Genomic DNA, 14389 nt, shown 5'->3' with positions numbered 1-14389 from the left:
CTTGCCTAGCTGTTGCAGTTTCTCCAGACACAGTTGGTCACTGCTTGTCCCAAATGAAGTGTGAGGGCTGACGCTTGTTTTGTTTGTCTTTTCTGCAGGTGAGGGTGACCTGAATAAAGTGGCTGATGCCTGCTTGATTTACCTCAGCGCCAAACAGCCCGTGAAATTACAAGAGGCTGCCAGGAGGTACGTCTGCCTGATCACCCGCATCCCTTTACGTTTGTTCTAAATTACAAATGATTTGCTAATGGCAAGCAGAGTTGAGGCATCTCTGCTGTTTTCTCTCTCTCCTTGCCAGGTTAAGATAATTTCTTTAACTGTGCCAGCACTAGAGATGGTATTTTTACTAGATGTGTTTCTCTTTGCCAGTAACCTTTTCCTCTGCTGCAAAGTCAGTAACAATTCCAGAGGGTCAAGAAGCAGAAAGACGGTGTGCTAGAGAGGACTCAGCACCCTCCTGGGTTGGAGGGGAATCTGTTTCTAGGCCTGGAGACCCGGTGCCTGGCACTTCTTCATGCCTTGGCTCCTTCAACAGCAAAGTGAAAGTGCTGGGTTCCTGATATGGCATACGTCGACTCCATGGCAGGTCTTAGATGGGCATTGGTGCCATGAACCCTCACGAGTGCCATGCAAAATTGTTTGTGTGCAGGCAGGTGCACATGTGCCTTTTTCTAATAGGAACCATTCATAGGTTCTAATAGGAATCTGTGACCCAAAGAACATTAAGAGCTGCCAGACTAATGGCTTAAAAGGCCTTTTCTGATTCTGAAACTAGGTGCTTCCAATTTCTAAGAGTTTGACCATGCTTATTTGAGAAAAGCTGTATCACCTCTAGGAGAAGAAGCTATTGCTGGTTACTTTAGGACTAAGAGTTGAAACTCTCTGAGCACAACAGCATTCCCCAGACGTGAGACTCAAAATCTACTCTGCCCCTCTTCCACTAGCTTTCCTTCCAGGCGGGAGCAGCCTGCATCTTGGAACTGCCATCCCAGGATGTCTGCTGCTGGGGCGAAAGCTGGGCCTGGCACTGTGTGCTGCTCTGGGCCCTGCAGCTCCTTCAGCCTCACCAGCTTCATGCCTGCAGCAGAATCCCTGCTTCTTCCTAGCTTCTCGAGGCACATCCCTGATCCTCTTCAGTGGGGTGGGAGTTAGGAGTCACCTCATTCCCTGAGGGGCGGAAAGGCTGCTCTGACTGTGCAGTGAGGAGAACCAGCTTGCCCCTTATAAACCTTGCACTCTGTGGGAGTGATGGTAATATCTTCTTGAATTGATTTATTGTCCTTTGCTGTTTTTTACTCTTGATTTCCCATTTCCTTTTTTCTTCCTGTCCCTTTCCCGTCACATCCCTTAGTCCCAGAATCAGTCATAGTTTCGTGAGCACAGGGGCGCATCCTAACCAGCTTGTGTCCCCAGGCATTTTTATTCCGTAGAGAATCAACTTAGGGTGAAAATAGTCCTCCCTGGGCGGTGCCCCTGGAGCTGATTGTGCTGTAATTTAAAGTGCAACTCAAGAACATAATTTAGATGCCTGTTACAACCAAGAGTTACAAAGGTCTGATTTTCACATTCCCCATTCCATTCTACTTTTCCTACACCCACCCCGTCCCATCTTTCAAGTTTAGAACCATCAAATAAGCTAATATTCTCAATTCATTATCTTTTCATTTCTAATTCTCTTTTTTGCCGCTGAAAGCAATTAAACCAGGAATTGGACCTTGCTGAATCTTGAGCTGGTGTTCAGGGAGCCTCAGGTGGAGGAACACGCAGCCCCACTACTTGACTGCAGCTCCCTTTGTTTGCTCCAGCACATTCTGTTCAGCGGCTGAGTCAGATGGCCTCCCTCCTGACGGGCAGGGAGCGGGAGGAAGAGCTAGGTGGATTGCTTCACACATATCACCTGCAAACTTAACTTGAAATGGGGGGGAAGAAAAATCAGTCTTGTCCTTGATCCAAAATTAATAAGCTCTTTAAGTGGGAGAAGAAGCTTGAGACAATAGGAAGCCTGGTCTCTCTGTGAGCCTCATTACTGCATGGAGAGAGGGGTGGGGGGTTGGGCCACTTAGTATTGAAAAGTCATACCTGGCGGTCGGGTGCGGTGGGTGGCTCATGCCTGTTATCCCAGCGCTATGGGAGTCCGAGGCAGGCAGATCTCGAGGTCAGGAGTTCGAGACCAGCCTGGCCAACATGGTGAAACCCTGTCTCTACTAAAAATACAAAAAGTTAGCTTGGCGTAGTGGCAGGCACCTGTAATTCCAGCTACTCGGGAAACTGAGGCAGGAGAATCACTTGAACCTGGGAGGCGGACGTTGCAGTGAGCCAAGGTCGCGCCACTGCACTCCAGCCTGGGCAACAGAGTGAGACTCCATCTCAAAGAAAAGTCATACCTACTGGTACTGAGGAACCAAGTCCCCTGCATGAGGTGGAGTCCTCATCTCAGCACATGGCCCTGCCATCCATCCCCTTGTTTGTTCTTAATTCTTCTCTGACCTTCACACCCCACATCCATGACCAAAAGTAAAGCCTGCCTACCTCACTTGGAAAATTGCTTTCAAAATGACTTCTCTCAAAATGACACCTCCAAGCCACTAGGTCAGGCCAGGCCACCATCATCCCCACCAGAACGACAGACCTCACCACCAGTCCCACTTCCACTCCTGCCCCTCTAGGTATTCTCCATACCGCAGTCCAAATGACGCACTTACACATGCTTACCCTTGTGGGAGAAGAGAAAACTGTGTTCTTTGCAAGGGCCCAAGCGGGAACCTTGGCTTAGTATTCAGAAAAGCCAGAGAAGACCAGAGGTAGTGAGTTTCCGACCCTGGGTAGATGACCAGCTTGCTTTGGAAATGGCTGTCCTGTCTGCCAGAGGGCTGGTGAGGGAACCTCTCAGGGCAGGAGGCTGGTGCAAGGCCTTATGCATTCTAGAAGGAGATGGATATGCACTGGCCCTGTAGAGCAGCCATGTCTGTGGGCCCCTCTGGCAGGTGGGCTTAGGACCTCTAAGGGGGCACCTTCATCGAGTTTGGGTGGAGGCAGACTTAGCAGCCCCATGAGAGTTCCTCTTTATGTGCATCACGCTTGGGTTTTTCCTTGCTCCTGTTTGCTTTTCCTGGCTCCAAAGAATGACCAAACCAGTGTTTGCTTTTTTAATTTGTCATATTAAATATAGCCTTTGTGGCAGGCTTTTACATCCAGGCTGTAAACTCTAGAAATGGAAATTGATCAGGGGGTGGTTGATATAACCGAGGTTGTAAATGCTAAGAACAGAGATGCCATTCCAGTTTAATGCTTTTATCTAGTGAGTGTGCCTTGTATGGAGGGGGCATAAATCTTCCAACTGGGGGAGATATGGGGGAGGGGCAGGAAGGTGAGGGCAGGGTGTGACCTTGCTGTGTGTTACCACCAGGTGTCACTGTTAACTGGCAATGCCAAAAAAAAAAAAAAAAAAAAGCCAGCTCCCCCAAAGTCCCTCTAGTTAAGTAACTTCAATGGATAACAAATGTGCAAATCATATTTGCGGTGTGGGAGGAGGGCTTAGCATACCAGGAGCTAAAAATAAGACAGTGTCCCTGAGGGTAGGCATTGGATTACAGACAACAGGTCAGATCAGCCACGCCCCCATCTCGGCCGACTGCAGTGGCAAACTTTGCTGATTGAAATTCTCGGCCTCCAAGATGTCTCCTGGCGTGCCCTGGGCCTTCTCGGTTCTGTGCCTTTCTGGCCATGTAGCTTTTCCCTCCTGTACATGAAAGGAGTTTGAAAAGAGAGCATACATCCTAAATTTGTTTTTCCTTGAAGTCCATGCATGTACTTAGCCTAGTTGAACTCTATTAAACCCATACTCCTTGGGCCCATCTCTTAGACTCTGAGATTCCCTGGCTTTTGCAGTGAGGTTTTACATCATCCAATGAGCCTTTTTACCCTCGGCTAAAAGGAAACAAAACTAGACAACACCTATTTTTGAAAAGATGAAGTTAGGCCATGTGCTGAGGCTCACACTTATAATCCCAGCACTTTGGGAAGCCGAGGTGGGAGAATCAGTTGGGCTCAGGAGCTCCAGACCAGCCTGGGCAACATGGTGAAACCCTGTCTCTACTGAAAATATAAAAATTAGCCGGGCGCAGTGGTGTGCACCTGTTGTCCCAGCTACTTGGGAAGCTGAGGCAGGAGGTTCCCCTGAGCCTTGGAAGGTCGAGGCCATAGTGAGCAGTGATCACACCACTGCACTCCAGCCTGGGTGACAGAGTGAGACACTGTTTCAAAAAAAAGAAAAAGAAAAAAAGATGAAGACAGTGCCCAATAAGTCTCATAATAGAGGAACAAAGCTTTTAGGATGCTTGGCCTCCACCCCTCGTCTTACCCCCATCTGCGAACCCCAGAGCCCAGATAGGGATGCAGGTGCCAGCAGGTGGTGACCAGCTGGTAAACCTTCCGGCCACACGACGCCTGGATGCTGTTGTTGCTGTAGCCCCGATGGGGCGCTGGGGAGGTTGCCATTCCAGCTCCCTCTGCCTCACCATTGTGTGGGAGAGAAAAAGCAGCAGCCTTGGTTTGGACAAACCGAGGTTGAGATCTGACGGGCCATGTGACCTTGAGCAAATGATTTAGCTTCATTTCATTTTCTTCCTCTGTGAACTGGGGGTGATGAAAACCTCATTCTCATAGGGTCCTTGTGGATGAATCACATTAGTATGTTCAGGGAGTCTCCAGGTACTGTTCTAGGGACTAGAATTAGAGGGAACAAGATAGGGGCCTCTGCCCTCTGCTTATGTTCTGAAGGTATATTTACATCTGTGTACACACCTATGTGGGGTACGTTGTATGTAAATTTCCCAAATAGGTGATGCATGCTGTGTATGTTATACACAGACACATAGACACTGGCCACAGAATTTCTAGTTGTAAGCCTGCTTCATCTTTACTAAAATCTGAACTGGGGATTTCACCTCGAAAGATCTTTTTCATGTTAATTGTGCCACCACGGTTTGCAGAAGTCAGGACCAGGTTTGAAGGTTCATTTACTGACTGACTTCCCTGCTCTCTTTCTAGCAGTAGGATCCCAACCCATCAAAGAACCAGCTGGTGCCTTCAAACCCTGGACGAACACAGACTGGCACAGGCTCATCCATTTCATCCCCGTCAGAGCCCCAACTCCTCTCTTTACCCACACATGAGCCTATTATATTTGAACGGATGAGGAGCCACAGAGGTGATCCATTAGTTCAGCTGAGCTTGAAATTAGTAGCTCATAGCCTTAAATGGTGTGGGCAGTTTGGCTGAGCTTGGACTGCAAAGCTGTTCCCCCTTGGATTGCACCCAGCATGGAAATGAGGGCACACCTAATATTTTTTCCTTTTGACACTTGATTAATAGTTGACAAATCCAAACCCAAGTAGTTAGCTTTCCTATTATCCATCTTTTGACAGGCATTGCTGCTTTTCTTTCTGAGTCCCATTGTTCTAAAAATACACTCAGATCTGAAGCTGTTCACTCTGCATATATAGGCCTGATTTCATGGTGTCAAAGATAAGAAACATCTGGCAGGCAGATTACAAACCAAGTGGGTTGCTGGGTTTCAGAACTGAAGGCAGGGACCTCTGGGCTACTTAAATCTACTTAAATTCAATGCTGCCAATTCTGTCCCTACTTCCTTGGTGTTGTCATGTCACTGATAACCTGCCAGGGTCAACCATCTTACCACCCAGTAGGAAAGCCAAGCGTGGGGTGTGTATGCACAGTGCACATGCCGTGCCAGGTTGGAAACAGAACACTCTCGATGACAGATCGAGTCTGGTCGCAGCACTGCCCGCACAAAGTGGGTTTCGGTCGTCAGAGGCTGTGGTCGACCACAGGGTAGTCATTTCCTCACTCTGCAGGCTCTGTCATCCCTCTCGAACACCTCGGAGGCGCGGAAGTAAATGTTGTCTCAGTACTGAGTAAAGTAGCCAGGGAGATGATCTCTATTGTCTTATTGTATGTGTGTATTTTAAAATATTCTTACTAGGTCTCTTATGATGAGCCAAGTGCTGTGTTGAGAGTTGAAGATTTTCAAAGGTAACTACCAAGGCCTCACATTGTTGTTCAATAGCAAGATAGCTTTGGACAAATTAATTCACTTCTCAAAGTCTCTGTTTTCTCATCCATAAGACTGAAAAGAACATATATATTATTTTGCTTATTTCATCTACTACAACGACGACAAGGATGCAGTAAAGTCAGGTAGCACATAATACCACCACAGAGTAAAAGTCACTAAATAGTAGTTGTTAATCATTGTTTAAATTTCTTATTCCAAAAATGACTTGGAACATCTTATAAATTGTTTGCAACAAAGAAATAAGGAAGGAAGCGAAGAAATTTTTTAAATGGAAAAATAACAGCAAAAGCAAGATGAGACCCAGCTGAGATTAATATAGACAATACAGTTAGAGCCCTGCACTCTTGCTAGAGAGGAGCTTTCAGAGTGGCTCTGTGCATACTGACAGACAGCAAAGAGGAAAATGGTACAGGAAGTACCTGAATAAGAGTTTTTAAAAAGAAAAGGAAAGAAAGCTTTTCAGAAAGAAGCATGGATTTCCTTATTACTGAGGCTTGAAAATTTCTCCATGGGTCATCTTAAAAGAACACTGGGTACTATTGTGACTAATATCCTCAACGTCCTTGCAGTAAATACAGAAGTACATTTCCTAGAGCTGTTTCTGAAGACATCCGTGAGTGGAGGCTGCTGGCTTAGTGCCAAAGCACAGGTTACAAGAAAACAGTTCAGGCAGGAGGGGGCAAGATAGGTGGACTGCTATGAAGATGTCTGTATCTTCAAGGGTACATACCTTCCAGGGAGGTGCAGGAAACTGAATGTGGCCCGAGAGTGCAGCCAGCAGGGGGAAAGGTCCAAGTCAGCCCTCACAGTGCTCAGCACAGAATGCCACTTTGAAATCTGTGCCCAACAGCACTGTCGTGGGATCTAGGCTTACAGGGTTCCTGGAGGCAGGAGAACTGGCCAGATGGAAAAGGCCGCTTTTAAATCTCGCCCCAGTGGGATTTAAACCCTCCTAGGTTCTGGCTTATTTTTGAATTGTCTGTAACAGATTGGGCCTCTCAGTGCCATATCCTTTTAAATATGCACAAAGCAATGGAGTCATTCCTCTGCATTTATGATACTTTATCTTGTGGCACTTTAGGGGTATGGTTAGCATCATTTGCTTCTACTAGTGTTTATGGTTTTAAAGCCTGCCCTTGTTGCATTTAAATATTTTTGATATGGGTCTCTGTGTGAGTACGCATATTGGTGTTAGATCGATAGATGAATGGTTTTGAACAGGTAAATATAGTTAAGTCTAACAAGCACGTATAGCTGCAAAGGTAATTGGTAGTATTTATTTGAAGAGTAAATCGTTGCTTCAAGTCATAATCCTCCATTTCCAACATTTAGAAACAAAAAATAACCTCCGTGCAGGGAAAGATAGCTAAATTGAATAGCAAGAAGGGACAGGCTTGAAATACTGGTTAACCAATGAACCGAGACCCATTAGAGTACATTACTGAGTATAGAAACACAGCCCCACTGCTTGCTGGCTAGGACGCAGCGACACCCTGAGCATCCATTTGTTTGAAAGGAAACACACAGCCTCATTTGCAGCATCAGCATGTACAGAGTGATGGGAGAAGAGATGGCCAGAGAGAAGGAGAGTGTGCAGGCTGTGCTGCCAGAGAAGGAACAACGGGAACACCAAAATAACTTAGTGGATATGCCTGCTTTCCCGCAAGTGAGCTTACTTTCCCACTGCATTTAGCGGTGCCCACATAGAGCCTGTATCGTGTTCCTAAGGAGACATTTCTGAGTAACTTCTTTAGAAGCCCCAAATAAATAAGCAAACAAACAGATCACAAAGCCACATGTTCTTTACCACTGGCATTTACCCTGACGGCTCATGAGAGCATTTTATAAATCCAGAAAGAGACGGAGAACAGCAGATCCCTCAAGCAAGTAATTGACAGAGGAAGAATAGCGTGTCACCCAGGAGTGCAGGAAGCCGCGCATTTCAGTTACAGTTTATTTAGCTTCACTGGGCCTTCATTGGCTGGTGGTTTTCTAGAGCTCCCTTTGAGCAGATGTTGTCTAGACAGAGATGGTGGGAACATACTCTGTAATATTCGCTCCTGCAGCAGAGCAGAGGGGTTTCTTTTTGGTTTTGCCATATTGGGAGGGTGGGGGTGGATAAGGATCCAGTGCCCATGATTGAAAACTCTCGTGGTCTCTTGGAGCTGCCAGGGATCTTAGAACTGATCTGGTCCACCTGCTCTTTACAGAGAAGCAACTTGCCGTGCCCCTTTTCAGGAAGCCATGCCTGGTGCCACCCCGCACATCACTTCTAGAATGGCCCTTGCCATAGTGCGCCATGGGCCTCTGTGATCCCTTCGTCTACCCCAGCAGACAGGGAGCCCTGAGGGCAGAGCCTTTTTTGTCCCTCTGTCTTTGTGCCACAGGCACCTCAGTTAGTGCCTGGGCTGGACCAGGCTCTAGTAAATGTTTGATGAACCATGAAGAGATAAGACTTAAACCCAGCTGACCAGATTCCAGGAGCAGGTTTCCTCCCTCCCCATTCCCACCTCCTTGCCCCCAGCTTGCTCACTAGGAGCACCCCCATATTGATCATGAAGGAAGGAGCCGCTTCTGGTTTGGCATCTGGAGTTTATTAGGTACTTACTGATAGCCGTCAGTTGTAGATAGGGCTGAAGTGCAGGCAAATGGCTGCCTGCATGGAGTGAAATTCAATAAAACCGCATTTTAAGTGAAAAATCAGTATAAACACCAGGCTTCTTTGCCATGGAAACAGGTTGCTTAGAAACTGCCGAACAGCGAGTTCTAAATTTTTTAAAGTCAAGTTACCATTTAAGCTACACGGCCCTACAGGTTATTGAGAGATAATCAGTCGCCTCAGGACACTCGGAGGCATGCGGCACAGCTGAGTGCCTCCCGATACTCTGGGGACCAGATAATCTCTTGATAACTGTGCTCCCTGGAGCCACTGATTTGGGCCTGGGGGAGGAAAAGAAATTTTTGTTCAGGAGTTAAATGGTGTACATACATTTTTAAAAAAGTGTTTCTCTTTGGGTTTGAAAAAAGATGGAACTGGCCATTTGGTGTGTTCAACAGCCATCCCGGCGCATTGTAAGATGTATTGGGAACATTTTCCAGGCCGTTACCCCAGTCACTTCAAAGCAGAGGTCCTGTCTTTGTCTTCTGTCTTTGGCTTATGTAAAAGGAGTTTTCACCATCTTTGGCTTTGAGCTGTTCACTCTCTCGGGGTCCCTCTTCCAGCTAAGGCTGGGCAGGAACTGGCCCCAGGACAAAGTGGCACCAGAGTTTGGAACAAAGCCTTGTGCTAAGCACTTAGATCACACCTCCTGGGCCTCAGGCTCAGCTCCCGAGGGCTTAAAGCCAAGAAGGGTGCAGGTTTGGAATTTGTCGCATTTAGAGTTCAGCAGGCCGTATGCCTCTCGGGGAGGAGAGCACAGCTACGCCTGCCAGCCACCTGGTTGCATGGCATGGCATTTGCTCCCCACCTCAGGCATGCAGAGGACAGAGTATATTGCATCTGTTTCCTCCTGAAAATAATGGGGAAAATTAGAACACCATTGACTGAGAACTGGGACCCCCCGCCCCGCCCTGCCACCAAGTCAGTATGGAGAAAGTTATGGGTGAAACCAAAGACAAATGTTTTGCCCTTTTCAGGGTGTCTGAAAATTATCCATGGCATGGCGATGCTGCTAAGGTTGGTAGTGATAATTATGCCTCAGACTCTCTGTCTCTCTCTCTGGAAGGAAAGAAGGAATACTGTTTTCGTTATATACTACAAAGTGTTGTCCTGCACCCCCTCTCCTCAGAGCTTCAGAACAAACCTGTGAGGAGAGTGGGCCAGGTGTGATCATCTTTGGAGAAAGAGGAAACAGGTTCATGAGGCAAAATAACTTGCTCCAAGCCACAGAGGTGAGAGAAGGAACGTGCATTCCTGCCATTCTGGGGCATCTGCCCCTTTAAGAGCAAAGAAATGAGACCCAAAACAATCCTTCCAAGAGTTTGGCTCTTGCTTAATAAAAGAAGGTGAACTTTGCACATGTTTTCCCTTTGCTTTTCTGCTAATATTTTATGTGGGTATCTTGCAGGGCAAAGAGAGTGCCTTATTTTCTTTTCCTTTCCTGCCAATGAATACAACATTCATATTTAGCATGTTAAAAAAGAGCTCAGAAAATGAACATTGCAGCGTTTTCATGCTGTGTAAGTCAGAGCGCAGCTATGACTGAACTGGGTCGCGTGGCACCACTTTGCTGGGTGTTGCCCAGATAAAAATATTCCTTGAAGCTGGGAGAGCGCCATGCTGTAGCTTGAGAAATTGTTCCAGCTCTTGAAAGGGGAAAAAAAATCAAATGAAACCATTTGCATTCTAACAGTCTTTGGCACCAGGGAAAACTGTCAACTGTGTCACGTGTAAATAGAAATCTGCTCACCGGTTTTGGTACATTTTTTCATAATTTCCCTTGCCACTCTAATTATCAGAGATATTTTTATTTTTAAACAAAAATTGTCTCCCACGCAGGCCTCATCTCCTTTCTGCGGTGAAGTGGAAACGATGAATTAGAATATTCTAATCACTTCTCCGGCAACCACTGTGGAGGTTATAAACACAAGATTATCCTAAGCAAAGGAAACTAAAATTGTTTGGGCACAGAACAGGCCAGAAAAAAATTCAGTAGGCTGGGCCCGGTGCTCACACCTGTAATCCTATACTTTGGGAGGCTGAGGAGGGTTGATCACCTGAGGTCAGGAGTTTGAGACCAGCCTCGCCAACATGGTGAAACCCCGTCTCTACTGAAAATACAAAAATTAGCTGGGCATGGTGATGGACGCCTGTAATCCCAGCTACTCGGGAGGCTGAGGCAGGAGAATGGCTTGAACCTGGGAGGTGGAGGTGCAGTGAGCCCAGATCGCACCACTGCACTCCAGCCTGGGCAACAGAGTAAGACTCTGTCTCAAAAAAAAAAAACAAATTCAGTGCCCTTGTCCGCCCTCCCCACTCCTCCACTGCCTCCCTGGCCTCCTTAGTGTGTGTCCATTACACCTAAGGATGGTATCAAGACTGGCTTCATGGTAAGACCCAAATCCCCTGAGGGTGCAGGTCTTTCATATCAGTGAAATTAAAACCCAGAATTTACTCCCACTTACCAGGCATTGAAGTTCCTATTTAATGCTGAACAGTATGCAAGAGGCTCCTTAGAATAATTGCCAAGAATAAAATGTGGTTTATCAAATAGATACTACATACTGTTCATTGGTAAATAAGGGTCACGTGTGCTAGACTGTGTAGGGCTTGATCTGTGCTTTAAACCTCAGCAAAAGCCTGAGTGAAGTACATCCCCCATTTTTGAAATGGGGAGGCTGAAACAGGGCAAGTTAAATAACTTCCCAAAGCCACATGGTTGGTGATGCCTCTGATAATTTGAATTCTGTTAATAATCTTCCTTGTTCCTTCCTTGATGGTGAGAGTTTAACCCCTCCTTCAGATCCTTTTGTAGAATTTTAAGTATTCTAGAGAGGGGTGTCGTCTAAAGCCATTCATGTGCAATGTAGTAACTCGCCACGTCCTCATTAAAATGAGAACTCATTCATTGTTACATGGACATATTGCACGGGAAAAAAAGATAAAAGAGAAATGAGAACCTGCTCAGTCAACCTTAACTGGATGCTGACCACATGCCATTCCAGGTGCTGGAAATACAGCAACCTGTAGAACAGATGTGGTCGCTGGTCCCTGCCCTCGGGGAGCTTATGTTGTAAGGGAGATGATCAATAGTCAATATGTGCTGGGAAAGGTGTCCCAAAAGAGAAAAGTAAGGGGCAGCCTGACTGGGGCACAGTAGTATGGACAAAATGGCATGGGGAGCCCAGCCTCTGAGCAGGCAATTTTGAGCTGAGATGGGCAGACTGGCTGGGAGGCCCCACCCACTGTGGGAGGGCCCCATTCTTCCAGGGATTGCCAAGCCAGACTGAATTGCCACCGCGTATGAAGTTTACCCTTGGACTGCCCAACACAGTGGCCCTGGGCACATGACTGATCTTTCAGAAATAGTATTTGAGCAGCTAAGAGGCACAGGTTATGACCCCAAAGTTCAGACTAAGACAAAAACCACCCTCGGTGGCTGTGTGGCATTCAGTAGCGCGGGCCCTTGAGCTCTGTCCCTGTCACGTGTCAGAGGACATCAGTGCTCTATCTCTGCCAAAGGTTACAGAGCAGGGCTTAGCCATTCCTGCCCCAGGAGAATAAAGGAGCCCTTTGCCAGCCTGCCAAAGACAGCATATTCTGTGGATCTGATCCCTGTGAGGAAACGGGCTCCTCACACAAGAGCCATGAGTGTCTGTTCGCACCACCAAGTATCCATGGCTCTCGGCCAGAAAGGCTCCAGCTGCCAAGTTCAGCACCATGCTGGAGGACCATAATAATGAGGCTTGCTCAGGGCCCCCGAGCAGGACAGGGAGCCCTGCCCTGGGCCTGCCCCTGACCCTGGGCTGGGCCTGTGAGCTGAGCAAAGCCTTTAAGAAAGGGTACACTCTGTCATTTTTCTTCTTTATGAAAACTCCTGCTTTACACTCTGGAACACAGCCTCTTTCTTTGCCAAGAGCTTGTTTGCTGTCAATACTGTTCTGCTTAGACTAATTACTGGTTTTCTGTATGTCAGTGGATATGAAACTGTTACCTGTATTTCTGTTGGGCTTTGGGACCATCCTACTGGTCCTGTCTTATGAATTCAAGTGGGTTATTTCTACTATTTGAAGTGACTTGATATTGTTACCGGTTTCTTCTCAAATAGCCCGGTCAATAGCCTCCTGATTGGGGCTATAGCACTCCCCACCTTCCCCGCCTGTACCCTCTACTCACTCCTTTCCATCTCTCCACAGCGTCTTCCTCCACTTGATGAAGGTGGACCCAGACTCCACCTGGTTCCTCCTGAATGAGCTTTACTGCCCCGTGCAGTTCACACCTCCCCACCCCAGCCTCCACCCCGTGCAACTGCGCGGGGCCAGCGGGCAGCAAAACCTGTACACGGCCAACGTGCTCCACCTGCTCACGGAGCTGCAGTGACCCTGCTCCCCCACTACAGAGGCCACCAATCTCTCCTCCCCTGCCAGCCAGAAGTTGGGCTGACCCCACCCTGGCCATAGGCGGTGGCAGTGGCAGCAGAGAAGGTGAATTAGTCAGCCAATCGATTTATAAATTGATCAATCACACGACTGCTTAGAAATGGACTGAAGGAAAGTAGCTGACTGTTATTTATATTTCATAGCTTGTGTTTTCAAGTGACATTGTCTGGTGGCTCTAAGGGTTTAACTCCTTAGCCTACCATCTCCATAGCCCCAGCTCCCTCACAGGTAACATGCACACACAGACACACACACACGAGGTCAGTTCCCCTCCGTCTGCATACACCTCCCTCTCTTCAAATAATGAGATGGAACTAATTTTGTTGTACCTAACCTGTTCTTTGGGAAACAAACGGAAATAAAGACACTTCTTGGATGAAAAGTATGATCAAGAGCTCACTTTGAAGTTTGTTATTTAAACTGGGTGGTTTGGGTTTTTTTGTTTTTTGTTTTTTAATGAGTTTATATTCTTGAATGGTTAACATAGAACCATGGTATAAAATCCAAATCCAAGCAGTACAAAACAGAAAACAGTAAAGAGTAAATCTCCCCTCCCCATTTCCCAGCTGTCTGGTTTCTCTCTCCAAAGGCAAACACTCATTAGAAAGTTTTGGATACTTTTTAAGCAGGAGGTTAATTTTTTTTAACTTTTTACTGTGGGTAATAGTGTAATGAAGTCCCATGTCCCCATGAACCCGACTTCCCTGGCAGTCAGCATATGGCCAGGCTTGCTTCCTCTGTGCCCCGCCCATGTACCTCTCTCCACACCCCATATTTTTTTGAAGCCAATCCCAGATGTTACATTGAAACTTTTTGAATGTAAACCACAATACCATTATCACACTTAACCAAATTAACAATGAGCCTTTAATATTGTCAGATATTGTCAGTGTCTGAATTTCCCCAGTGTGTTTGGATCAGGATCCAAATAAGTGATGTACGTTGCTGGTATCAGTATGTTCCCTAATAAATCTCTTTTAGGCCGGGCGCAGTGGCTCACGCCTGTAATCCCAGCACTTTGGGAGGCTGAGGTGGGCAGATCAACTGAGGTCGGGAGTTCAAGACCGGCCTGACCAACATGGAGAAACCCCATCTCTACTTAAAATACAAAATTAGCCGGGCGTGGTGGTGCATGCCTGTAATCCCAGCTACTCAGGAAGGCTGAGGCAGGAGAATCGCTTGAACCTGGGAGGC

At 47.0% G+C, this 14389-nt stretch overlaps 1 protein-coding gene across 1 annotated transcript in view; it reads left to right on the top strand.

The window, feature by feature from the left end:
- TTI1 (TELO2 interacting protein 1) overlaps positions 1–13583 on the top strand; it is a 50677-nt gene extending 37094 nt beyond the window's left edge. The window contains exons 7-8 of the mRNA XM_033186389.1: positions 99–186; positions 12953–13583. Of these exons, the coding sequence (XP_033042280.1) occupies positions 99–186; positions 12953–13136 (272 nt within the window). The 3' untranslated portion in view covers positions 13137–13583. The remainder of the gene's footprint in view (positions 1–98; positions 187–12952) is intronic.
- Positions 13584–14389: the final 806 nt, after the last annotated feature.

This window comes from Trachypithecus francoisi, unplaced genomic scaffold (genome assembly GCF_009764315.1).
Source record: "Trachypithecus francoisi isolate TF-2019V2 unplaced genomic scaffold, Tfra_2.0 Lachesis_group21, whole genome shotgun sequence".
Lineage (NCBI taxonomy): Eukaryota > Metazoa > Chordata > Mammalia > Primates > Cercopithecidae > Trachypithecus > Trachypithecus francoisi.
This window is presented reverse-complemented; position numbering and strand designations above follow the sequence as displayed.